At 45.4% G+C, this 24345-nt stretch overlaps 1 protein-coding gene across 5 annotated transcripts in view; it reads right to left on the minus strand.

The window, feature by feature from the left end:
• Positions 1-2926: 2926 nt before the first annotated feature.
• LOC144136773 (ATP-binding cassette subfamily G member 4-like) overlaps positions 2927-24345 on the minus strand; it is a 28929-nt gene continuing 7510 nt past the window's right edge. For 2 of the 5 annotated variants that reach the window (XM_077669381.1, XM_077669382.1), the window contains 13 exons: positions 24113-24345; positions 17144-17298; positions 16350-16467; positions 15588-15774; positions 14552-14697; positions 13991-14114; positions 11274-11388; positions 10190-10338; positions 9448-9549; positions 8350-8518; positions 7698-7798; positions 6381-6536; positions 2927-5144 (listed from right to left, as the gene is read on the minus strand). The exon at positions 24113-24345 is cut by the window's right edge. In XM_077669381.1, coding sequence (XP_077525507.1) covers positions 4788-5144; positions 6381-6536; positions 7698-7798; positions 8350-8518; positions 9448-9549; positions 10190-10338; positions 11274-11388; positions 13991-14114; positions 14552-14697; positions 15588-15774; positions 16350-16467; positions 17144-17298; positions 24113-24123 — 1890 coding nt within the window. In that variant the 5' untranslated portion in view covers positions 24124-24345 and the 3' untranslated portion in view covers positions 2927-4787. The remainder of the gene's footprint in view (positions 5145-6380; positions 6537-7697; positions 7799-8349; positions 8519-9447; positions 9550-10189; positions 10339-11273; positions 11389-13990; positions 14115-14551; positions 14698-15587; positions 15775-16349; positions 16468-17143; positions 17299-24112) is intronic. The other 3 variants (XM_077669384.1, XM_077669385.1, XM_077669383.1) reach the window with 3 other exon arrangements.

Genomic DNA, 24345 nt, shown 5'->3' on the forward strand with positions numbered 1-24345 from the left:
ATATGAGACAGATATTGCGCCATTTCTTTCCCCCAAAACCAATTATTACTATTATTATTATTATTATTATTATTATTATTATTATTATTATTATTATTATTATTATTATTATTATTATTATTATTATTATTATTATTATTATTATTATTATTATTATTATTATTATTATTATTATTATTATTATTATTGACAGTAGCCACTATGTAATGCGAGATTAAGCGCCAGCTGTGTGGGAATTTATATTTTACGATATGTTCTGCTAAAGCATATGGCTTCATGTCTGTGTATTTGTAAAACAAGGACGAACAGAAGTGGACAGGACAGGGCGCTGACTACCAACAAATTTATTCAGAAAGCTGAGCAGCTTATATAACGCAGTCCAACACCCACGTGACCAGGAAAATAGCAAACCCGTTCAACTATCTAATACAAAAAAAAAACGAAGTACACAAAATCAAAGTGATACATATCTAGTTAACGCAAAGTCAGCCAAGAACCGATAAAACCGAGAGGACCAAGACGAACCGTAAGGTGCACGCATGGAAAATTATCACTCAGCGACCTTTTCCGCCAATGCAGCACGAGGCAAAACGAAAACGAAAATAACAATATAGTCACCGAACACTAAGTAAAAGTCGAAGCTAAAAGCAGGGTCGGGGCCAAACGCATAACAAAACAATACAAAACGCAACGCAAAAGCTGAGTCAACAGTTCACAGTCAAACTGAGTCAAAAAAGTTGAAAGTTCTCTAGAACAAGAATTAAAAGCTGACGTGATTAAAAAAAAGGCGTGTTTATAGTGGGCCTAGAAAACTGGACTCCTTGTCTGTAAGTAAAATTGAAGGCGTGCTCACGCACTTGTCTCCAGCTTTGGCTATTATCCTTGCCTCAATGATGACCCTTTCAATTTCTGTCCGCGCCCGTGCTCTGACAACCATGCGCGTGTAACATGGTTCGCACCCTTTGCAAGACTTGCAATGGTCGTCCAGGTGCCCGCCGCTTTTGTTACAGACCCTCCGGCGGTGTTCAAACATTCTCTCGTTGAGACACCTGCCGGTTTGCCCAATATACACGCGTCCACACTTCAAGGGAATCTCGTAAATGACACATGTAGCACAATGTGTGAGTGGTTCTACATGACTAATAGGGCAAACCTTTTTCTTTTGCTTTGTCAGCAGTGTACACACTCGTGACAATTTGCACGGGGCTGAGAAGACAAGGTTTACGTTGTTTCTTTTTGCAACCTTCTTTAAATTGTGAGACAGCTTGTGAAGATACGGGATGACGGCCAAAGGAGGTCGTTTGGCCTGTTCTAGCTTGCCTGCGTCTTTGCCTTGCACTTTCAATTTCTGGAGAAGAGTCTCTAAAACGCTACTCACTAGTGTTGGTGAGTAGCCAGCACTGTAAAGACGTTGGACTTGGTTGTTAACACTGCTCTGCATCGTATGGGGACAGCTTTTTGTGAGCGCTGCCTGGATGGCAGAAGAAACAATGCCTCGCTTGATCAATTTCGAGTGAGCGCTGTAATGCGGAAGAAGACCTTTCTTAGAGCGAGGGTTGTACGTCCAACAGAGGTGGGTTTGTTCAAAACTAAAAAGTATGTCCAAAAACTGAACATCCTTGCCTCTAGGCGGTTCACAGGTAAAGTTCAGTCCCCCAAAATGGGATTTGAAAAGGGCGACAATTTCAAGAATGACACGCTCCACAGAACCAGGTGGGCAACTTCTGAGGACGATCATAAAATCATCCACATACCGGAAGACCGAATGGACCACATCACCCGGGAGAACCTGGCTAATGCGCTTATCGGCTGCCGCCAGGTAGATATCACACAGGACTGCCGCGATTGATGACCAGATGCATACGCCATTCTTTTGCACGAAGTACTGACCGCTGTACTGAACAACAGTAGATTCAAGGTAGAACTGAAGAAGGCGAAGGAAATTGTCGCTGCTCACACCCGAGCTGTTCTGGAAACGCACTTCACCCGACTGTTGAATCACGTCGCGCACCGCTGCGTATAGACCACCGTGCGGAACGGAATAAAACAAGTCTTCAACGTCAATTGTAAAGCCAGTCGTAGCGTCTGAACTGCCTTTGAATCTCTGTAACACCTCTGACGAGTTCCTTACCAGAAAAGGGTCATCTAAAGGTAGGCCATTCAAGTGGCGTTGTAGGTAGGCACCAACTTCAGCCTGCCACGTACCTTTTTCCGAGATGATGGTCCTAAGAGGGCAGTCAGGCTTATGGGTTTTGCCTGTGAAGAAGACTTCCAAGAAGCAGTCTCGGGCCTTTTCTGCCGATGATCTTATTCTATCGAGATGGAAACTTGTCAGTAGCTTCAAAGCCAAAGTTTTCTGTCTGCTGGGGCGGAATTGAACCTTCTTGAAATTCTTTTCGAGCGCTACCTCAGCCTTCTCCTTGTACAAGTGGTCAGGGAGGATGACAAATCCGCCTTCTTTGTCGCTTTTCAGAGCCATAAGGTTTCCCTCCTTGAGGCGTTTAGCAATGGACACGATGGGAGGCTTAGCATGCGTGAGCGAGGCCCCACAGCGACGGAGAACATCGACGCCATCCCCAATGACTCGTGCCTTGTCTTGCTCTGGTACTCGTTGTGCCATCTGCCGCACCGTAGCCAGGAGCTGGTACTTGTTTGAAGGTGGTTGAAAGCTGAATTTGGGACCCTTCTGTAGGACCTTCAAGTCCTGAGACGAGATGCATGCACCTCCGAGAACGGTGACGTTGGTCGTAGACGACTTCACTTCCTTCTTCCTTTCTGGAAGGCGCAGACGGTACTGGTGCCATAGGAATTCAGCCGATTGTGCTTCTGTTCGTCCTTGTTTTTTTCGCGCTGCATTCTTTTACCATGTTCACTGACCAACAAGCCCAAACAGCCGCTTTAGTACATTTAGGGTTCAGATGCTAAATTTAAACTGCACCAGAATGCCTTTATGCAAACCCATATTTACGCATCTTTCAGGAAAGAAAGTTCTTTCAAACCAGAATCGGAAAGCAGCGCATGCCGAAACTTTAGCAGCAGCGAATTCGCGGCAGGGCTCAGAAACAGGACGCGAAACGGAAAAGTGCGATGTGGAGGCCAAGAATGTATTCTTGCATTAAACGTTCTCCGCAAATTCGCACCTGCCCTGAGTGCGTATGCTTCGACTGACCTGTATAATTGAGAATTCGCTCTTGGCACTGCGTCGCGATAAAATGCGATCACAGGAGGCATCAGACAAGGCATTCTCCTTGACGCATGCCTCCTTCTGAATATCATTATGTTTCCCATTTCTGTCTGCTTCCTGTTTCTCAGAATGTGCGTGAAAGACTGTATAATCAGATGGTATATCTCCCGATGGTAATTAGACGGATAGAAATGGACAAAAATGGGCAGCTCTGAGCACAGCGTCTCCCCTTGTTTATTGCGACCCGTTTCTTTTACGCCGCAGATATGTCCGAAGCTGAAAGTGTGTACTTTGAGAGCAGAAAGTCGAGCTAGTTGGCTGCAGTCTGCAAGCATTTTCTAACAGTAAATATACGAGGACACAGAGGAGACAAAGCTGTGTCTTCCAGCTCTTTGTCGCCTGGGTCTTTCTTCCCTCTTTTGTTTGCAGCGTAAAATTACCCCCGATTTAATGCTAACTACATCTCGCTTAGAGGTTAAAAGTTTCATTTCGGAACATACACAGGCTATTTAAGGTTCTGGCCATGAGTTTATTTTTTTTTAATCCGTCTTTATTATCCACTTCCAGATCTTGATCACTAAAAAATCTACTGATTTGATTCGCAATAAATGTTTTCGAAATTGTATTTAATGCGCTTTTCATATGCATAGGTATTTTATTGTGAAAACCAATGTTCATTATGGTCTAGATTCGCATAAATAACAGTGTATTGGTACATATCCGTGCGTTGTTTCTGAATGAGCCAAAATGAGTCGCCGCCTCAAAGTATACATGTTGCTTATGAGGTTATCACGAATTCTTTGAAAAGAGGAGTTAACCTAACTAATGTTTGATGCACATACATTCAATACTACGCTTAATTATTTACCCACTGTAGATTTCAAGACTTTGGAGTTATTGCCCCCGTTTTCAGGAGCAAAAGGCCGCTTTCCATTTCATTCCAACGTATTTGATCACTGCACACCGTAAACACCAACGCAGCGAACTGCGCTGTCGGCTCGTCTCGACATATCATCAAAAACACATTTCCACACACTTTCTATTTCAGAATGAAAAGTCTTTAATGTTGATTTTCACAGGTTGGTCAGCTTTCCTAGTTTCACCAATTTTCGCAGTAAAAAAAAATACTTGGCCTCTCCGCAGTACATATATTTAACGAGTACATCCTGGTACCCACGAAAAGCGCAGGCAAGTGGTTGTAGCTGAGCTTAATTTTATAATGAAATGTGGTAATTGAGGGAGCAGCTACTAATTCTATACCACAAAGCTAGCGAAAAGATTATAGCACACTAGGCTACAAGGGTAACCGAAAACGCAGAAGACGAAGGGAACACAGGGCACAGATAACACGGGAGAACCCCCATTTGCCTCCGTTCTACTCTGCTTCGTTGCATTCCTTCTACTGGTTTTACTACAAATTAATTTTTTAGCCCTTATTAAATGCATCATACCATGTGCAATGCGAGTTCTTCAGGATTACTGACATATGCTTCAAAGCAAACCCTCAGCTTCAGGGTCTATTCTGTGGACCATATCAGCGCTAATCTGAATGGCCGGCGCTTACTGCCGGCTTAGCTAAAGGGCGAAAATGTCACGAGGGCCATCATACCCTCCGCCATAGCCTCCACTTCAGCAGTGCGAACGCTGTCAGCTTCAGGGCGAAATCAATCGCGAGCACTATTCCGAAATATGCGAATAGATCCACTTCGTGAATGCCCAGTCTGTCTAGAACATGGTCGCCGTCCACTGGCACGCAGGCCACGTCGACATCCTGCTCGTCGCACCCGATCTCGCCTCGTCCACCACCGTACACAGCGAGCATGATGGCCCGATGCACGTAGTACATGTGCGATGTGTACGTGATCCATCGGACAGCCGGCATCATGTAGCGTGGTTGTGCAAAGAAGCCGCAGAACATCAGAGATGGCGCTGCAACTGGGCAGGCCATGAATATCGCCGTCTGCGCAGGGTCAGAAAGCAATGTTTGAATGCATTAGTGAGCTGTAACTTTATCTTAGTCAAAAACTTTTTTTCAGAGGCATTAAACGCAGCTTCGCTGCAAGCAACTCTATTCCTCTCAGCAATATTTTCCCCGACACCGGACTCGACCAGATATCAGCGAGCCTTGGTGCTCTGGGATATGGATATTTTTAGCACTTAAACTTTCGAACTTTCAAGAACAGAATCCTTTCTCGCAACTATGTTTTAAGAAGTCAGTTCTTTCGATGCGAACGCCAGATAACATAACCAAAGCGGACGTATACTGCAAGTGCTTCTTACAAATCACTTTTCTTTTACTCGATGTGGCTACCGCTTCATGATATACCTTCAAACGTCAGTACATTCGGGAAGCGCGCTGTTGTAAAGCGCAGGCTTTCGTTAACTGCATCAAAACTTTTCTCACACGACTCATCTCGCTCTGTTAAACAAAGGAATGCAGTGCTTAAAACTCTTCCTATTTGAGTATAATAGAGAAGGTTTCAATATAATATAAAATATTATAATATAATAGTTATTTTCCTAGTTTTCTTAACTTTTAACCACAGCATATAATGTTCTGTCCCAGGTGTTGCACCTTTAAAGCGCTATTCTATCAGCTGAAGTAAGTTCTGGGCTTATTTACTGCTCTTTAAACATCATTCTTCAGAAGGAAACGAGTGCATCAGAGATAAGACTGTTGGCTGAATCTCAGTTCGCGGAAAACCTGAAATTTTCAGGCGCGCTTGAAATCTTGATAGAACTGTGTTCTTCATGGCGTCTAATTAAGTTGAGGCCCAACCCAGAAGGTATGATTATTTCGCTCTAGGGTTATACATCGGTGAAATCTCGGTGTTTTAGCTCTTTTTGGTGGCAGTAGCGTATTTAATAACAAAAGCAGTGCCTTAAAATTTAAATTCTATCTTAGGTTTAATTGCTTAAAGTTTGCTGCCTCCTTTCTCTCTAAGCAAAACGGCTCCTAAAACTTTCCATTGCTGACAAGGTAGAGCATGTTGAAAGAAAAAGAACACAAGAGTCAAAAGCCTGCAAAGAAGAACCACCGGAATTCTTAAATAAATATAAAGAAAGGAGTGATTAATACTGCCTGAACGATAGTTAGGTTCGCAAGCAAATAATGTTTCTTGGGCTTTGCAGTTGAGCCGTGTATTCAACACTGTTGAAGTCGGCATTTGCACTTCAACTTCTGGTCTATAATCACCTCCATACTGAAGGTTGCTGATGCTACGTAGGCAAGACCTTCGCATGCAGAACAGAAAGCGACGCTGAATGCTACGATGATGGCAAGTCTGTAGAACTCCATGGGTTGCGAGGTTGTCCAGTGCACGGTCGTCATGATGACTAGAGGGCCCGCAACCTGCGAACACACGCTTTGTATTAGATGCAAGCCTATGTGAGACTGGAGGCCCAGTTAACGACAGGTACGATCTTCTGACTTGATTCCAATTCCTGCGAACACACGCTTTGTATTAGATGCAAGCCTATGTGAGACTGGAGGCTCAGTTAACGACAGGTACGATCTTCTGACTTGATTCCAATTCCTGCGAACACACGCTTTGTATTAGATGCAAGCCTATGTGAGACTGGAGGCCCAGTTAACGACAGATACGATAAATATCTTCTGACTTGATTCCAATTCCTGCGAACACACGCTTTGTATTAGATGCAAGCCTATGTGAGACTGGAGGCCCAGTTAACGACAGGTACGATCTTCTGACTTGATTCCAATTCCTGCGAACACACGCTTTGTATTAGATGCAAGCCTATGTGAGACTGGAGGCCCAGTTAACGACAGATACGATAAATATCTTCTGACTTGATTCCAATTCCTGCGAACACACGCTTTGTATTAGATGCAAGCCTATGTGAGACTGGAGGCCCAGTTAACGACATATGCGATAAATATCTTCTGACTTGATGCCATTTTCCTTTCGGCATTAATCACAAATCGAATGGCGTTCTGGTACATGGAATGCCGTTTCAATTGGCGTGTTCAAGCGCCCTTGACCGGACATATAAAATCGCCAGCGTATAAAAAGCTATATCCCAGGCGATTCAGGTATAACATTTCCAACGCGTTTCACGCTTCCTGACGAGTGGCAGCACACCAGAGCCTTAAAGGGCCACTGAAGGGAAATATCAAAGTAAACAATACAGCTTGATTATTCCTCCGGAATACTACCGATATTCGTTCGGATTTTCTTTTTTCGATTTTTTTTCGCGCAGAAACGTGCCTGCTTAGCAGAGAAAATCAAAAACTAAAGCACCGAAATCCTAGCACATTCAATCCGCGCCCAAATAAAAAAAAAGAAAAAGTGCACAGTTATGCAAATTTTATTATGCATTTGCGACGGAGCTCTCCGGGCAGTCAAAGGCGCTGCTTCCAGAGGAACTAGCCCGCCATCCGGGTCAGACGTCACAGTGGCAAGATGTCAGTGCTGCCGCCTCAGCGATTCATGGTGGCAGCTTGCTAGGCTGATTCGTTTTTTTTTTTTTTCGAGAAAGCACTGGCACGTACCGTGAAGGGTACTTCCGAAAGTATTCTTGCCGTGTAGTACAGGCTTGGACTGTAGCAGCAGTTTCTTTGTTCCCTCAGAAGAACCTTTACTTCGTAAGGCACTGAAAGAAAAGAGTTAAAATACACTTCTTGAAATCGATCAGAAACACACTGTTTGTACATGCGCCGACGTATAATTTTTTGCTTCGTTTGAAGTGGCCACATTGTGGAAGGCACCATTTGCTGCGTGGCTGTTGTCAAGTGACGCTGATGAAACCTGTTTGCAATATTCAGATGCGTGCACAGCTTCCGAACCATCACGTAACGTTGTAAGAAAGACTGATTTACCTCAATGCTTCGGCCTACCTTATCTGGTTATATTATAATAATTTTTTTGTTCCTTTTTAAAAAAAATCTCTCGAATGACACCAGCATGCAAATTATTTTTATTTTCAGCAGCTAGCAACCCTTCCCGCAAACTTCTAATTCTGCGTCCGACATCCTTAGTGCTATAATACAGCAGTACTGCTTACAGCATGCTTGCTGCTGTTAAACGCGGTCTGGTCGTAATTAGGTTATTTCGTAAGAATATTAATTTTGTTACGGAAAAGAAACGGTTTTAGTGACGAAATTTGAACTTGCTAGCTTCAATCGAAGCATGCGTACTACTTACACGTAAACACTGCTGGTCCGATTGCCTGGAATATCAAGATTACTTGAGCCATCAGGTACATGGCGATCGTGTCATTAATCTGCGTCGCCCTCTTTCCTGAGTCGTAGTATACAAGCGACAGCAGGAAAGCGAAGAACAGGTTGACCAGCATACGGACGACCGATGTGATCTGCACTAGGAATACAAGATAATGGCGGTGTTTATATCAGTATCGACAAGAAAACAAGTGATCGTTGCTAAACCCAACTCCGCTCAAATTCCCTGAAAACGGTTCGTCCTGATCGTGTTAACTGGTTGGATAACAGAAAAGAAGCAACGATATCACGGCCTAGAGACAAATCAGGTTATCGGCGGGACAGTATTTCTGTACACCTCACACGTTGCTGTCAACAAGCAGATCCGTTAAATGTCACCGAAGCACGCGCTAAACCCAACTCCGCTCAAATGCCCTGAAAACGGTTCGTCCTGAACGTGTTAACTGGTTCGATAACAGAAAAGAAGCAACGATATCACGGCCTAGAGACAAATCAGGTTATCGGCGGGACAGTATTTCTGTACATCTCACACGTTGCTGTCAACAAGCCGATCCGTTAAATGTCACCGAAGCACGCGCGAACGAAAACGATGCGTCTACAGAGACGTCACGAAGCAAACTGCTCATGCAGTTGTGCCGGCCGCGGAAAGACACTGTACGCTGCGGAAACATTTTGACTGCGATTCTGTTGCAGCTCTACTGTCTGAAACTACCTGCGTAAAATTCTGGGAATTTAAAGCTGCCAGAAATGTTATTTTAGATATGCCAGCACCAGTATTTTAGCTGCAAGGAAAGAAGCAGTTGTGATCTTCATCGTGTTTCAGTTTGAAAGACTTGACCTCCTAAAACAGTAGTCATATTACCCCATGTTCCAAGTTTTTTTTTTTTTGCGCACGGAAAGGAGGCACTACAATGTATAGGTTTATAAAGGAGTAATGTAGCGGACCCTTTCACAACTGAAATTCACAGCATGTGCCCAGAAGCTACCTCCTAGGCATTAGTATGCAAGGTTTTTTTAACAGTTAGCGTGTAAACGCAAGTTAACAACCGCAAAATACACCCACCTTATTTCTCATGCTGCAATAGAAGAACCTTTCAAGCAACGTCAGGAACAGTTGGTGAGATTTCGCATGAACTTTGTGCTGACGGCGCTCCTCGGCTTTTTCCTAGCAAAGCAAAAATTAGGAAAAGTGAGTCCTGGCATTAATGCCACGTTTCTGTCAACGAGCAATGCACGCTTAAGAGACTTCCACGGAGGGCCATTTGCTCAGAATCTAGTTTAAAGGTTGCCACCTGCCACGGTGAGCTGGCTGAGATGACGTCAGAAAGTCCCATGACCTAGTTATCAGGTGGCCACATGCTTCTTGCCCGGAAATTTTACGCTTAACGTGACCCTTAACGCTATCGTTTTAAACCCCACAGGACGATTACGAGTGTTTAACACGAGTGTTTGAGTGTGTGCTGTGGTGTGAAAGCGAACAACTTTGATAGAGTTCGGGAGCTAAATGGAACGCTCTCGCTGGGAAGAGTCTAAAAACAATCTCAAAGCCCCGATCTCACCGATCGACCCCTAGCTTGGTCATGGCCGACAAATAAGAGCTGGGTTTTTGAGATTGTTCTCACCCTCAGTCAGAAACCACGAAAGGAGTCGAACCAATCAAGCACGAAACTTGGAGAACTCTACTTAGTGCAGTGCTTGGTGCAAGTGCGTCTGCAAGGGCGTCCTCATCAATTAAATAGGGTTTCCAACCAAATGAACCGCTATAAAACAAAAGGTTAATGAGCAACCGTGCATGGCCAGCCTACCTTTTCGGTCATGACTTGTCCGCCATAAATGGTAAGCTGCCTTAGATCATCGCCATTTTTCGAGTCTTTCATGGAAGGCTTCTTTGGAATAAAAAGGCTGGACAGCTTCTCTGTCAGTTCTCCATGCTCCCCGGAAGCAATGCTTGTAACTGCATCACGTTTTTTTTAAAAAAAGATGTTTAATTCAGCTGTCATTATTTTCCGGCTCATGATCATGCATTATCTTGTAAAGTTATCACACATTTAATGATGTTGCATATTTTTGCAGTACGTGGCCACTGTAAGCAGTGTTAGCTGAAAGTGAAAGTTTTGCCCATGAACACTCAACCAGAGTTTTAAAAATATACTGGGCGCTATTCTCTTAAAAACTCATGGGCGGGGGGGGGGGGGGGGGGGCATTAGAACTGAAGGCGGAGTTATCTTTTGTTCCCCTTTCCACACGAGGTACAACTGATGCCGTGGTTATAGATTTATTGCGCCGCTGCAATAAGCCACACTTGTATTCTGCTACGATCCGCTCGATGCATCTCGGAAACCGGTAACAGCCTCCAGACAGTAAAACATCTGGATTCTGAGCTGGCTGTAGCTGGGCGTGTTTCGTTAATCTAGCAGAATAACCAAGCAACGAGGGCTGGTGAGTAATATGCGCTCCAGGCTCGCCGTGCGTTGTTTAGCGTGTAATAACGGCAGCTTTGATACGGCACCTTACGAGTCGGTAAGCACTAGTTTAAATGTGTTTTCTGCCAGTTGGCGAAACTGGTGTGGCGAGCATCGCAGCTTCTCTCGGTGTGCTCCAGAAACTTTGCAAGGAACGAGAAAACATCTACAAGAAAAAGAAAGCAAGCACGCTGCTCTCGGAGATCACAGTAAAAAACGACGCAAATGACTGCTATAGCTTTTTTTCAGGTTACATCAAATAGTCACACATCTTGTGATGCAATGCAGTGATTTGCATAACATTTATATTGCAGAAATTTGTTGTTGCGATGATGGTTATCGGAATAAGCTGTAGAGAACTGCGAATAGAAGCTACTATGAGATTAGGCATTTTGAAACAAATAAATGTGTTTAAATTGTCACTTACTAAAATCTGACGGGCTGTGGTAAGGTGGACAGTGCAGCTTCTGGGAGTCCAAAAATGAAACAAGCATCTCTGCTGAGCCATTATATATACATTTCCCTTCCGAGAGCATGTACAGCTGTGTGAAGAAGCGCGAAAGAATCACTATTAAGTCCAGTGTGAGAAGTATTCAGAATAAGCATCACATGCTCCAAGAAAGGTGGAATATTTCCGAGACATCTTAAAAACCAGCACAACAGTGTATTGGCGCTAGGTGTTACCGAATAGATAAACAGGAAAGTAAACATCAAAAAGGTGCCCCACAGCGCTTTAGAAGTGTGCAATAAAGCCCGACAAAATTTGCTATGCCTCGAAGGAAAACTGTCCATCTGTTCGTAATTCCATGAGCTTGAAATTTTCATACTTCCCAGAAAGCATCCTGTTCAAAAGGTTACTTCCTTGATTGCATTTTTTTTTCTCGGCTATGAAATTTCTCTCTGCATTAGTATAAAGCCTGGTGGCACACTAGTACTACCGCGTTCCTTCAAATTCGATATGGCTGGCTCATATTCACAGGAAGCTTCGTGCTGTTTATTTCTTCATGGTCTAAGCAACCGGTACGCGGCTTTGTCATTTTTTTATGACGCGAGATAGGACCGAGTTTGTGCCAATAATCGCAGCCATGCGCCGCTCTTTCGCCTTTCGCACCGTACCTCGAAAGTTCTTCGTCACCTTTATACTGAATGCGGCCAACAGCGGCGGTGATCCTGTTCCATGACAGGCGGGCATGCTTCTTGCCACCGCCGAGCTTTTCAGTTTTTTGTGGGCGCAAGTGCGCCCCAATAAATCGTTTGAATTCTAAGCAACTCTGCTGGGCTATTGTCCACGGCGTTGTCATCGCCTCGTGGCAACATCAGCTTGGTTTATTCTGATGTTCTTTTTAGAACAATGGGATTCCCTATCATAGTCGCGAGTGAAATAACTTAACCCCAAACTTGAATGAAAGCGGAATGAATGAAAATGGACACTAATTGGTTAGTTCATACAGCATATGAGGCATTGTGTTGACAGGAGTAACAGCAATAGGTGAGGAATTAGTGTTATTAGAGTCAACGAATGCCCGGTAACGAAAGGTGGCCATTACTGGTGGAATAAAATCAATGCTTATTGAAGAAAATGCCCTTTGGACTTAGTCTGCTTAATTCAGAGGAGATGAGTTTTATTCGTAATCTAAAAGCAAAACTGAAGCCCATGTGAGGAGTTCATGAGGAGTTCGTGATTCACTTCGACCCCACGGGGTTCTTTAATGCGCATTGGTATTTCAGAGCAAAGGCATTTTTGCATTCAGCGCCCATCATAGCGCACGGATGCGACACTTTGGGCACCAAAACCGCAAACCTATGCTGTGGGGCCGAACGCCATAGCCACTGAGCCACAGAAAAGAGTGAGAAGAGGAATGGAAAGCTAACGACGATAGATTTATCTCAGTGAAGGGCCCTACTAGCGAGCAGCACAGCCTTGCAGCAGGTCACACCACCAATCAAGAAGTAGGAACATCTGTCCGGAGTATTCTTGTATCACTTGATTCGGAATGGCGCAGACTGCTCATACTCAACAATTCTGGGCAAAAGCATTTTTAAGCGAGGAACCATTGATGAACGCAGTTTTTTTATAGAAGATAAGATTTCATTATAACAACAAATATATCCGAAGATCCCTCAATGGTAGTCTTCCATCTTTCATTATTAACGTTTTTGCTGTCGTCTAAAGCGTTCCCCATTGGTTTTTTATGGCAGTCTTAGATGTTCGATGCGATCGATGGAAACGCTTTAAAAGAAAGATTTCGCTACATATCAGAAGAGTGGACCATTACCTTCAATATTTCCATAAAAACATCGTACAATTTTCCATTTTTTGAAATTCTTTCCGAGAATGTTTGACATGAGACGGCTATTAGCAACGGAACTTCGCGCCGTGGCCGGGCTATGAGCTAACAATTGCTTGACTGTTATCGCACTCGGTGACAGCGGTTGGATGTTGAGAACGGTGTTTGTAGCTGCGGTATTTTGTAGTACTTTGAAGCGACGTCTAGGTCAGTTTTTACGTAGATGAATTAAACGTAACCGCCGCGAGATAAGCATGCAAAATTCTTGGTGTCGCGACCTAAATAGAGCGAGTGGCCACCTTCCTTTCCTAACGTCGAGTCATGGTTCCTTCTTGAGATTACGTATCTGGTAAAGCGGATCAAGAGATCGCTAAGAGTTAAAGCGATGTTACGCAAAGGCCAATGCCGGCTACGCGGTGGATGGCGATTCCTGAGTTTTCATTTATGAAAACACGCGCTCGAGTAAGTGGCCTCATTCACACAAAATGATACAACTGACTTTGCAACGCTAACAATAGGTCACAATGAGTCTTGGTCCATTCCATAACTTCACAGATTAGCCGGTTTGCAGATGGCTACTGCGAATCAGAGAGCTTTTCCTATTTCGGGATAGTAAAAAGCGGTGACATCCGAGTGTCCAGATCATTGAAATCTAAGCTACGTGTCATTGACATGAGAGTCCTGCTTCATTCAGCCAGTACGACCATCGCTCTCGTGTGAAAGAAACAGTGCTGTATAAACATCCATTCTTTCACATACCTCTATAGTTAACGCACAATCTACCCTATTAATGCCACCGGCAAAGTAGCATTCGTCCCAAGTGTGGTTTGTTGCGAAGTTGGAAGGGCAGTCTTACCCTGTCAAAATGCGAGAACAGCCTGGCACTCGGGCTATGGACGGAGCACAGGACAGTGCGACCCGACTCGGCCAGTGACTTCAGAACTCGTACGCAACACAGCGCAGAACTGCTGTCGAGTCCACTGCGCACAGTTGTCAACCAAATAATTACACTTACTGTTTGGTAGATGTTTGCAAAGAAAATACTACCATACTTCTCAGCCTTTCACCATTGACCGCGAAGTAAGTTGGTGTGAAATGTGTTTTTATGCCTGAGTTATGCCCTTGCTCTAAGCGAAGTGTTCTTTTGTTGCCGGAAACTGCTGAAGATTAACACCTAATGAGCATTAGAACGAGAACACGCCTTACATTTCCGTTTTGGTTCCAATTTTTCTAGCTTAATGCAAGGGTCGGTGTTGTTTACACTTTTCTCAGTTGATGGCCTTTAAATTACTCTCTTACTTAATTTTATAGCCTAGGAGCAATTAGGTATTCACCGTAAACAAATTCATTGTGTTCTAAAGCAGTGCAATAACAGGCAGTGGAGCTCACACAGTCAAAAACGTACTACATTGCTTACCTTGTTGGCTCGTCCACGAGTACCACAGGCGAGTTGTTCACTAACTCCTGCGCAATCACAAGCCTTTTTTTCTCTCCGCCGGAGAGAGACCTTGTCAGCGTGTCTGCGCAATGTTCTAAACCCCACAGCTTTATTATATCTTCCACCTGTGACAGGAAAACACGATAACACAGACTAAATAAAATTTGCCTTCACCATCGGGAAACAGGGACACATTTATAGCAAATGAAAGCGCCTCTAAAACACGTGCGTAAGCAGTTTCGCTTCCACAACAATTTATTTCTTCACAACGTCGGCTACGGGAACTATAGAGACGTGTGTGCTGAATTCAAGAGGCTACATGATGTCTTCTTTGCATTTTGCGGTGCCAATGCAATGTTAGCTCACCACTGCAGGGGTGACAAATAAAAAACAAAAAGAAGCTTTTTGCACCTGGAGACTGGGACAGTTAGCTTTTCATTGATATGTGCCAGCCCTCACTTTTCACAGAAAAAAAAGGAAGATGAGAAGTACACTCAGACTTGTTAAAGGCTAGGGCGAGCCACTATTGAGTCCGCCCTAGCGTCTTGTTTTTACCGGGCTGTAAACGTAGTGCCCCACTGCATAAGCGTTTGACATTCATGGCATATTATTTCTCTCAGGGAGCTTGAGGTTCGGCTGCCAGCTTCATGTATGCAACCACCATTTGCTACGGTTATCGACGGCATCAAGCTCTCCCGCATTTCATGGCGCGAAAAAAAAATATGCTTTAATTTATCCGAAGCATAATTGTCTTTTACGCAAGGTGCCACAAAAACTAAAGCTAGATTGGGATGAAGCCTGCCGCTGAGACTACAAGCTAGGGATAAGAAATTGCGCTTAGACAGTTCAAGTCCGGCACCATGTCCTTCCTCTTAGCCATTTGTGACTTTGCGCTTTTTTTGCGGTTCCAAATTGCAGCCACGTGTCTTTACGAGGTGTTCAAGTGTTCTTCATGTGTATTTATGGTACAATTTACACCCTGCACTGATAGTTTTGAAGAAAACAATGGTCTCACAAGTTCTAAGATCTTGTTTTTCCTGCGCGTTGATGTCCGGAGCCGAATGCTCGTGGAGAGAGCCTCGCGCACAGTCAGGTATTGAAGCAAACAATCGTCCTGCATCACGTAACAGCTCTGCATGTTGAACAGGTTGGTGTCCCGCACGTAGCCATTTACTTGAACCTCACCTTCGTACGTCTTGTCGCTGGACAGAAAAAAAAACGATACAGAAGTGCCATACTCTCGAAGCAAGGTAAATTTTCTGCTTTTAAGATTGTTCAAGCAGCGTCAATACCAGCTGCCAGTATTAAACTTTTACAAAACAAGATGATGCGGTAAAATTTGCAACAACAAATTCCGGAAAATTAGCCACCCGAAGACGATAAATTGCTGATAATACTGCTGAAAAACTTATCAACAAGTGAACAGCAAAATGACGCGCAGAATGACAGATGACAGAATGACAGCTTGAACGCTGCGGCTACATCGGTGGAGTAACTAATAATCATAAATTTGTTCCTCACATACGCAGTTACCTGGAGCATACTTCACTGAAGGTACGCTCGAAATATATCAGGCTTTTGTGAAATAACAAGACAAATAATTAAAGAGAAAGTAAAGAATTCTCTCCCAAATTAAAATCTCACCACCTGCATTCAGATCCTTTCGCTCTTACTGGTGAACTTCATAACTGCTCTCTTTCTAGAGTGCGAAGAGTTGTACATTCGTAAGAAATCAACATAACAACGCATAAATATGTTTGTAAATTCGTATACTCACATATGACCAGATAGAATGTTTAGCAGTGTGGTCTTTCCGGCCCCTGACGGACCCATGACGGCCGTCAGTGTTCCTGGGCTTGCTAGCCCATACAAGCTACTCAGAAGCAGTTTCTTCCCTGAAATTTTCATCAAAGCAATAAAATTGCACATCGGCAATGTGAAATGTGGAGAAACGTGTGAAATGAACTACAGTTCATTTCCCGAGAAAAGTTTGACGAAGGTTCCGCCCGGCAGACTCGGGAAACAAATCCATTTTAGCAATAGTGAACGTTATCGACTGTCGAAGTCTTTAAGCTAGTCTTCCGATGAGACCGATGCTAAGGCTTCTCGAACATCGTTCCACTTCTCGTAAATGTAAACAAACTTCGTGCACTAATTTTGGCATTAAAATACACCTAGCAGGAGTTCATTTAAATTGCATGTATAAGTACATCAAGATGATATGTTTGCTAGGTACTGAAAAAAAACGAAATGTTGGTGGACTATTTATCCTGAACTGTAAAAAAACAACTGCTGCCGAAATCTAACAGTTCCTAAAGGGCGGTGACTGTTCTTGCACAATCACGCTAAACATGACGCCTAGCACAAGGGCATTTTTTTTCGACTGTGACTCATTACCTTATCTTCTTATGAGCTCGCCCCTAATTTTCACCCCCCAAACACTATCCGCTAAAGATGAACTTCGGCTGAGCAATGTCTATACAACACAAAAATTTACGAAAGTGATTTCCTGACCGAAAATTATGGCCGACTGGAAGCGGTCTTATTACAGAGTAGCACGTTGATCTTTACCTTTGGTCGCTTTGACGTGATAGGTAATGTTTTTCCATTCAAGTGTGACGCCAGTGCATCTCTCCATTTGTAAGTGTTCTCCATCTTTATCACTGATGTCCACGTTGATGAACTTCCTTTCGCAGTCTTTAGCGAAATCTTCTACATGCTGTACTCTGAAGAAGACGTCATATATTATCTACTTGTAATGGAAACAACCGGTTGTTCTTGATAGACCAATATCTATTTTCTTAGCCAACCCTTCATGTGTATAGAGCACATTACTTTTATTTGCAGGAAATGATAGATTAAGAGGGAACGATGGATTGCAGGATTGCAAGAAATGATGGATCATAATCATATTCAAGACAGCACATGAGGGTAGTGAAATTGAAGTGTCGTTCAGTTTGGACTGAGAATTGTACGTTAAGCTAGGCCAGCTCCTGCTTTCACGATTCACATGTGCCCAAAAGAACTTAGATTATTTATCTACAATCTGCTCATACCTCACTTTGTTTATTCAGAAACAACTGTCATACGTTTAGCCGTCAGCTGATGCAAAATCACAGTGATACCAGTAGAACTCGTTATGCAAAACTCGTGGTGCAAAAAGTCAATACCGAGGATGATGTCATGCGTAGAACGAGGGAGCACCGTGAATTCAGTTCGGAACATGTGGCCAGCGATCACTACATTCACAAAACAAATACCAATCGGAACCAATGATTCTCCCCCTACACCCCGGAATATAACAGCACGATCCCAAGCGAACATTATTTTACGACCCAGACGGTTCTTGAAAGTTGAACTCATCACTGACACCATGGCACCAGTGTCCACTAAGGCCATGACGCAAATACCGTCCACTAAAACTTCAAGGCGGTTCCTTAACATAACAATGGGCAGAGGAATTGGCACTATCGATGATCCGGCGACCGCACCTCCATCGGCCGCACACGCTAGTTTCCCGGGGACGGTGGGGAACGACGTTGGGGGGAAGGCGAGCGGCGAGAGCGGTGCGGAGGTGGAGTTAGACTTCGGTCAGAGGCAGGGGAGTCGTTCCGTGGTGGCGCGTAACTGGATGGGCGCTGAGACGATGTGAAGACACGGTCATGAACAGGCGCATTGAAACTCAGGCGAGGGTTCGACCATTGGCGCTGGGAGCGGGAAAACTGGCCCCGGCGACGGCAGAATCTAGAGATGTGACCGATCATACCACAGCGGTAACAAAGTGGTGGGTCGGGGGGGGCACTCGGGATAACACTCCTCGTAGCCAGTGTCGAAACGACCATCGTACTCCGGCTGCCGCAGGTGGCGTTGCGGATGAGCTGGCGCCCTGGGGCCGGGGCGGGTGATCCGGGGAGCGTCGCTGTAATCAATGCGAGTAGCACTGGTAGGGGCCTGGGCAGACAAACTCCAAGGGGAGGAGCGGTAGGCGGGAGCCGCCTGCAGAGAACAGCTCCCATACGGGACCTCACTGCGGCTCGCAAGATCTTGATGCCGGGAGAGTTCGTCACGCACGATTTGACGAATGACGTCAGGGAGAGTCGCCGCATGCACAGGCTCGTGGAAATCCACGCTGGCGACGGTGGTGACGTTAGGCAGGCGACCGAACTTGGGAGTAATTCGACGCAGTTTTAGAGCTTCAAAGGTGCGGCAGTGCTTGATGATATCCGTGGGCGAGTCTAAATTTTCTTTACTAATAAGAAAGCTGTAGACGTCCTCTGCGATGCCCTTGAGGAGATGACCAACGCGATCTTCGTCGGACATACTGGGATTAACGACTTTGCACAGCTTCAAGACCTCTTTTATGTAAGTCGTGCAGGTCTCTCCAGGCACTTGCGCTCTCTGAAGCAAAGACTGCTCAGCGCATTTTCGTTTGGCAACAGTATCCCCGAAGCAGCTGCGGAGCTCTTCCATGAAGCGGTCCCAACTTGTTATTGATGCCTCATGGTTTTCGAACCAAGTTAGCGTGGTGCCATCGAGAAAGAAGACGACATTGGCCAGCTGAAGAGTGGCATCCCAGCCGTTGTATTTGCTCACCCGCTTGTAATTGGTGAGCCAATCATCCACGTCTTCGCCAGCCTTCCCGGAAAACGTCCGCGGCTCACGGTAGTGCTGCCAAGCGGGCGTTGCGGCGCCGGTCGGACGTGCGTCGGCTTCCTTGGGCATTTGCACGGGCAACGGTGGCAATCCGGCGATTCTTCGGCTGCAGCGGTTGCGAGAGGGGTCCGTGGTGATCTACCCAGCACCTCCACCACACTGTTACAGGTTCTATTTACAAATAATATTTACAAGGCAGGTCGAGAGGAGCCTGGTGCGCCGGCGGCAGGATACTTGACTTTCTCTTCTACTTCCAGCCGCCGCACGTCTTCTTTATTCCTCAGAGCCCATGCGCAGCACGTGACATTATATATATATACATTAATTCACACCTTTTCCAGTCCCAATTGAACGGATGACCACAAAAGAAACTTTCTATGGTGCCCACTCCCGTACCTACATGACGCTTATATATATATTGCCCAAACCCAGCTGTACAACATTGTCTCTTGACAGCAGGTGAATGCGGTTGTTGTCCATCACGACGTACTATGCCGCCGGTAGGAACACCAACGCTGAATACATCGCAGGAAGAGCCTCGTAAAGCACTCATTCTAAAACAACTGCGCATAACGGTGCTGTTTTATGAACTGGTTGGCGCAATATGCGATTGACTTCGTACATGTACAGCTCGTAGAAAGGATGTTAGTAAATCCTGCGGCAGCCAATGCTTTCATCCCCATGGTTAACGCTTTGCTCAGCGCGCAAGAAAAATAGCCTCATTGCGCCTAGCATGTTCAAAGGGCATACGCAGCATTTCGAACATCAGCGCAATCTTGGCTACACTAATCTTGGCGTGGCGAGGCCGCGAGCTGTCGGCACTCAGTTCCGCGCTGCGCGAGACATTGCATCAACAGAGCTGTCACCCGAGTTCAGGGCCGTGGTAGAAGTCAGCGCTGAGCAAGTTCCGGATGCGTACGAGCTATCTGTGGCGCAACTTGCCAGACCACGTTTCAGCGACCTAGTTGTTGCTGACGGACGTTATTGCTTATCGCTGCGCCAGTATTAATGTCCTGCTTATCCCAGCCGCTGTCTCTTGCCAGTCAGCTGAGTCTACAGCAGCCCGAGCCAGACTGAACCGTAAGAGACATTCACATTCTGCATGCCTAACGGCAGTGTTGCCGGAGTGGGCTAGAACAGTAAGGGTCACTTGCTGCTTAAAACAATGTTGCGCAAGTGGGCTTAGCAATAGCGGTGTTTCACTTGCTGCTTAAAGACAGTTTCCAGGACGGAACTGAGCAAAAGGGACATTCTCCTGCTGGCTCAGACAATGTTGACCGAATGTGCCCAGGCAGCAACACGCCTTCGTCGTCATCATCATCAACCTGACTAAACCCACTGCAGGGCAAAGGTCTCTCCCATGTCTCTCCCATTAGCCCTGTCGTTCGCCACCTGCGGGCACCGTATCCCCGTTCACCTACTGCCTATACAACGTTACCGTGTGGGCCTGTGCAGCTAAGGCCATTCAGTTGTTGCCTAAAAATGAAGGTTCCTGGGTGGCCGTGAGCAGTAAACGATGTTCACATAATGTCAAAGACAATGTTGTTCAAGTAGGCCTAAGCTGAAACGGGAATTCGCTTGCTGCCTACTAACAATATTTCCCAAGCGGACCTCAGGTGAAAGAGCATTAATCTGCTGCTTCATATCGATGTTGCTCTAAGTGGTTCTGGGCTTTAAGGGACATTCACATGCTACGAAAACACAATGTTGCCTAAGTGGGCCTGAACAATTAGGGACGTTCACGTTCTGGCTAAAGATAATGCTGCCTGAGAGGACCTCAGTCATAAAAAGCATGAGGGCCAGGAAGTGGCCTTTCTTGATAATGTATCAAATGTGACCAAGTGATGTGGTTCTGCCTAGCCCATGTTAGCCGTACGGTGCACGCTCTCCACCGTAGTGGGCAGAGGGGCGAGGACAGAGCTGGAAAGTATGAGAGTTACCTTGCCGTTCTGCTATAGACACGCTCTTGCTGTATTGTATTAAGTAAAGCACAACCTGGCCGACACAAGCCCTCATCAGTTCACATTAAATTTTTGCAGGCGTTGTGCCCTTTTGCTCAGAAAATTACCCACCATTAGTGCGCCTACACAGTCTCAGCAGGTGAGCAACGTTCTACCTCAATAACATCATCACACGGAGCACAATTTCGACCCAGTGGTAGGCCATTCTGTGACTGTATGCCGACCTATCAACGGTCACAATCCTACCGTAGCTCCCCCTGGTGTTCACATGGTGAGTTTAGTCAACCTGCTGCTGGTAAAAAGAGAGTTTTCTGCGCCTACACATAGAGTGACTCCCTACTTCACTGCGGGTAGTCAGTGTCTGCCTATTGTCTTTCCGCATAGACACGTCTGTCTACTGTGTAGATGCGTTTTCTTTGGCCAGCAGATGAACACAGCAGGAGGCAACGGGACTCCGCTTACTATGGAGGTAGCTCTTCTTTGTGCAGATAGAGCAAAATTCTACGCACGTAAAATGAAGCTGAACAAAACCTGGACAACAAGCCATTATCATTTGGCGCATTATTTGGGCACCTCCTATGTCGATTCCTCTGTTTGAAGCATTTTTTACTGGTTTATTCATTTGGCGCGTGATTTGGGCACTTTCTATGCCAATTCCTCTGCTTGATGCATTATTTACTGGTTTATTCATTTCAAGTAAGCAAACATCGGTAGCTAATCACGCTAGTTGTACCAGTTGCAAAGCGTGTATTTTGATTAGTTGCCTGCATAACTTCCATCGGCGTAATTGCGCTCCATTAAAAATTAGAACGCTTCGAGGCAGCAGTCGCACATAGGGTCGCCCTCAGATATAGTTTGCATATCTACAGAAGCGGTGATATGCCTCTTCGCAACTGGCTGCAAAGAGGAGCCTTGAGCGATAGCGCGCTAGGGCAAGGCTGGGCAAGATAAGGTCGGTGAACGAACCCTTTGCGCATTTCAGCTCTGTCTTAGGAGCGGGGCTTGCCCGATATGCGGGCCTCTTGGTGTACCATGCCTGAGCCTTTCCAAATGACACGTGTAGGAACCATATGCCCCGAATACACTCCAAACAAGAATCAACCCAAATGGAAGCTTTAATAGCGGGCGTAACCCTTTAAACTCCATATTTGGAAACATTGTTTCCATATTTGAAAACATTTACTCCATCAATATGGAGTAAAAATAGGCTAAATGACCCATGTTACTCCCTGCACTCAATAATGTGGCATAAAGGAGGATTCTCCTCCATAAAACTTCCATTTTTAAATGGAGTTTCTTGGTCTCAATGCGCCGCAAGTCCCCAATGGAGTAAAAAAAAACAGCATTTTGCACCAACAGCCCCACCACCTAGCGTCTTGTCTGCTTCTGGTCAGTAGTCTGATAATAACGGAGGTGCATGATGACCCCTTGGTCACCATCGTCGCTGGGTCTCTGCTCACTTCAGTGCCTTCACGGGCGCCTGCCGCTGTACAAGATGTCGGCTTGTCGCCGTTTTCCGCTGCATTGTAAGCTACATAATTGAACTGTTCTAGTGAAGCCTCTAGTTCTTTAACCCTACCTGACCTATACCTTTGTTAGTGTCGCCACCCGGCCGCGATTGTCGAATTTCGATGAAGGCAAAATTCTAGAAACCCGTGTACTGTGCGATGCCAATACACGTAAAAACAACTCCAAGTGGTCCGGAATTTCCGGACTCCTTCACTACGGCGTCTCTCATAACCTCACTCGCTTTGGGACGTTAAACTCACATAAACCAAACTATTTTATCTTCACCGGCTTTCAGTAAGCTAAAGTTTTGATGGCGCAGCGAATAATTTTTCTCCGCATCAGTTGGCATATACCTATAAATATAGGCAGCGTGAATTAAGTGCCAAACACTCGGTTCGTACGTGGAAATGGAAATAGGAAATACTGCTAGTGCAAAGCAAGGCACATTAGTTGGAGATTTTCTGCAAGCATTTCATTTTTTGCTCGACTGCTCAACGATTGCTATGAATGATAAAAATGCAGCAGTTGTCTCAGTAACCAATGGCATTGGGCGGCGCTGCTATGCGGTGTCTCAGGCCGTGGTGAATAATAATAATAATTGGTTTTTTGGGGAAGGAAATGGCGCAGTATCTGTCTCATATATCATTGGACACCTGAACCGCGCCGTAAGGGAAGGGATAAAGGAGGGAGTGAAAGAAGAAAGGAAGAAAGAGGTGCCGCAGTGGAGGGCTCCGGAATAATTTCGAAAAAATGAGAATCGTGGTAAAACCTCATATTTTAATAATAATAATAATTGGTTTTAGGGGGAAAGGAAATGGCGCAGTATCTGTCTCATATATCGTTGGACACCTGAACCGCGCCGTAAGGGAAGGGTAAAGGAGGGGGTGAAAGAAGAAAGGAAGAGAGAGGTGTCGTAGTGGAGGGCTCCGGGACAATTTCGACCACCTGGGGATCTTTAACGTGCACTGACATCGTACAGCACACGGGCGCCTTAGCGTTTTTCCTCCATAAAAACACCATCCGGAATAAGGGCGGGAGCGCGCGGACGTGCCGGTGTTTTTTTTTTGTCCTTTCTTCATTCGTAAAACATTAACGTGTCGTACAGCACGAAAAGTAAACAAATAATAAGCGAATAAAGTGTTTCGCAGTTACGCCTTCGGAACAAAAGCGTTCACTCGGGACAAAGTTCAGAGAGGTAGACCTTTGGTGTCCCAAACACCGACGCAGTTCGCACAATCCATGCCATAGAAGACAGCCCGCATCCGTATAAACTACCGCGTTCTTACTAACGCATTTTGTCGCTTCGGTGCCTGAAGAACCTGCGAAATTCCTGCGACACACGCGAGTATACCGTGCGTACCACGCAGCCCGCGACACAACCAGAACCATATTACATGAGATAGAAGGGATCACTTACGATTGATGCATATCTATTTCGCCTTTGACACGCGGGAGGTCCAGAACGGAGTACGTACTTCAAGCTCCACTTTTCTAAGAGAGGCGTTCTCGTCTTCGACGCCCATTTGATGGTTCCCCAACTCTCTTTCTCTCTTGCTCTTTTCTCTCTCTGTTTTTGTCGTTGTTGGGGTGAGGCGACAGCAACAGCAGGAAACCGTCCTCCTCTATCTGTGACGCAGTTCACGTGCTCTT

Source organism: Amblyomma americanum, chromosome 6, assembly GCF_052857255.1.
Source record: "Amblyomma americanum isolate KBUSLIRL-KWMA chromosome 6, ASM5285725v1, whole genome shotgun sequence".
Lineage (NCBI taxonomy): Eukaryota > Metazoa > Arthropoda > Arachnida > Ixodida > Ixodidae > Amblyomma > Amblyomma americanum.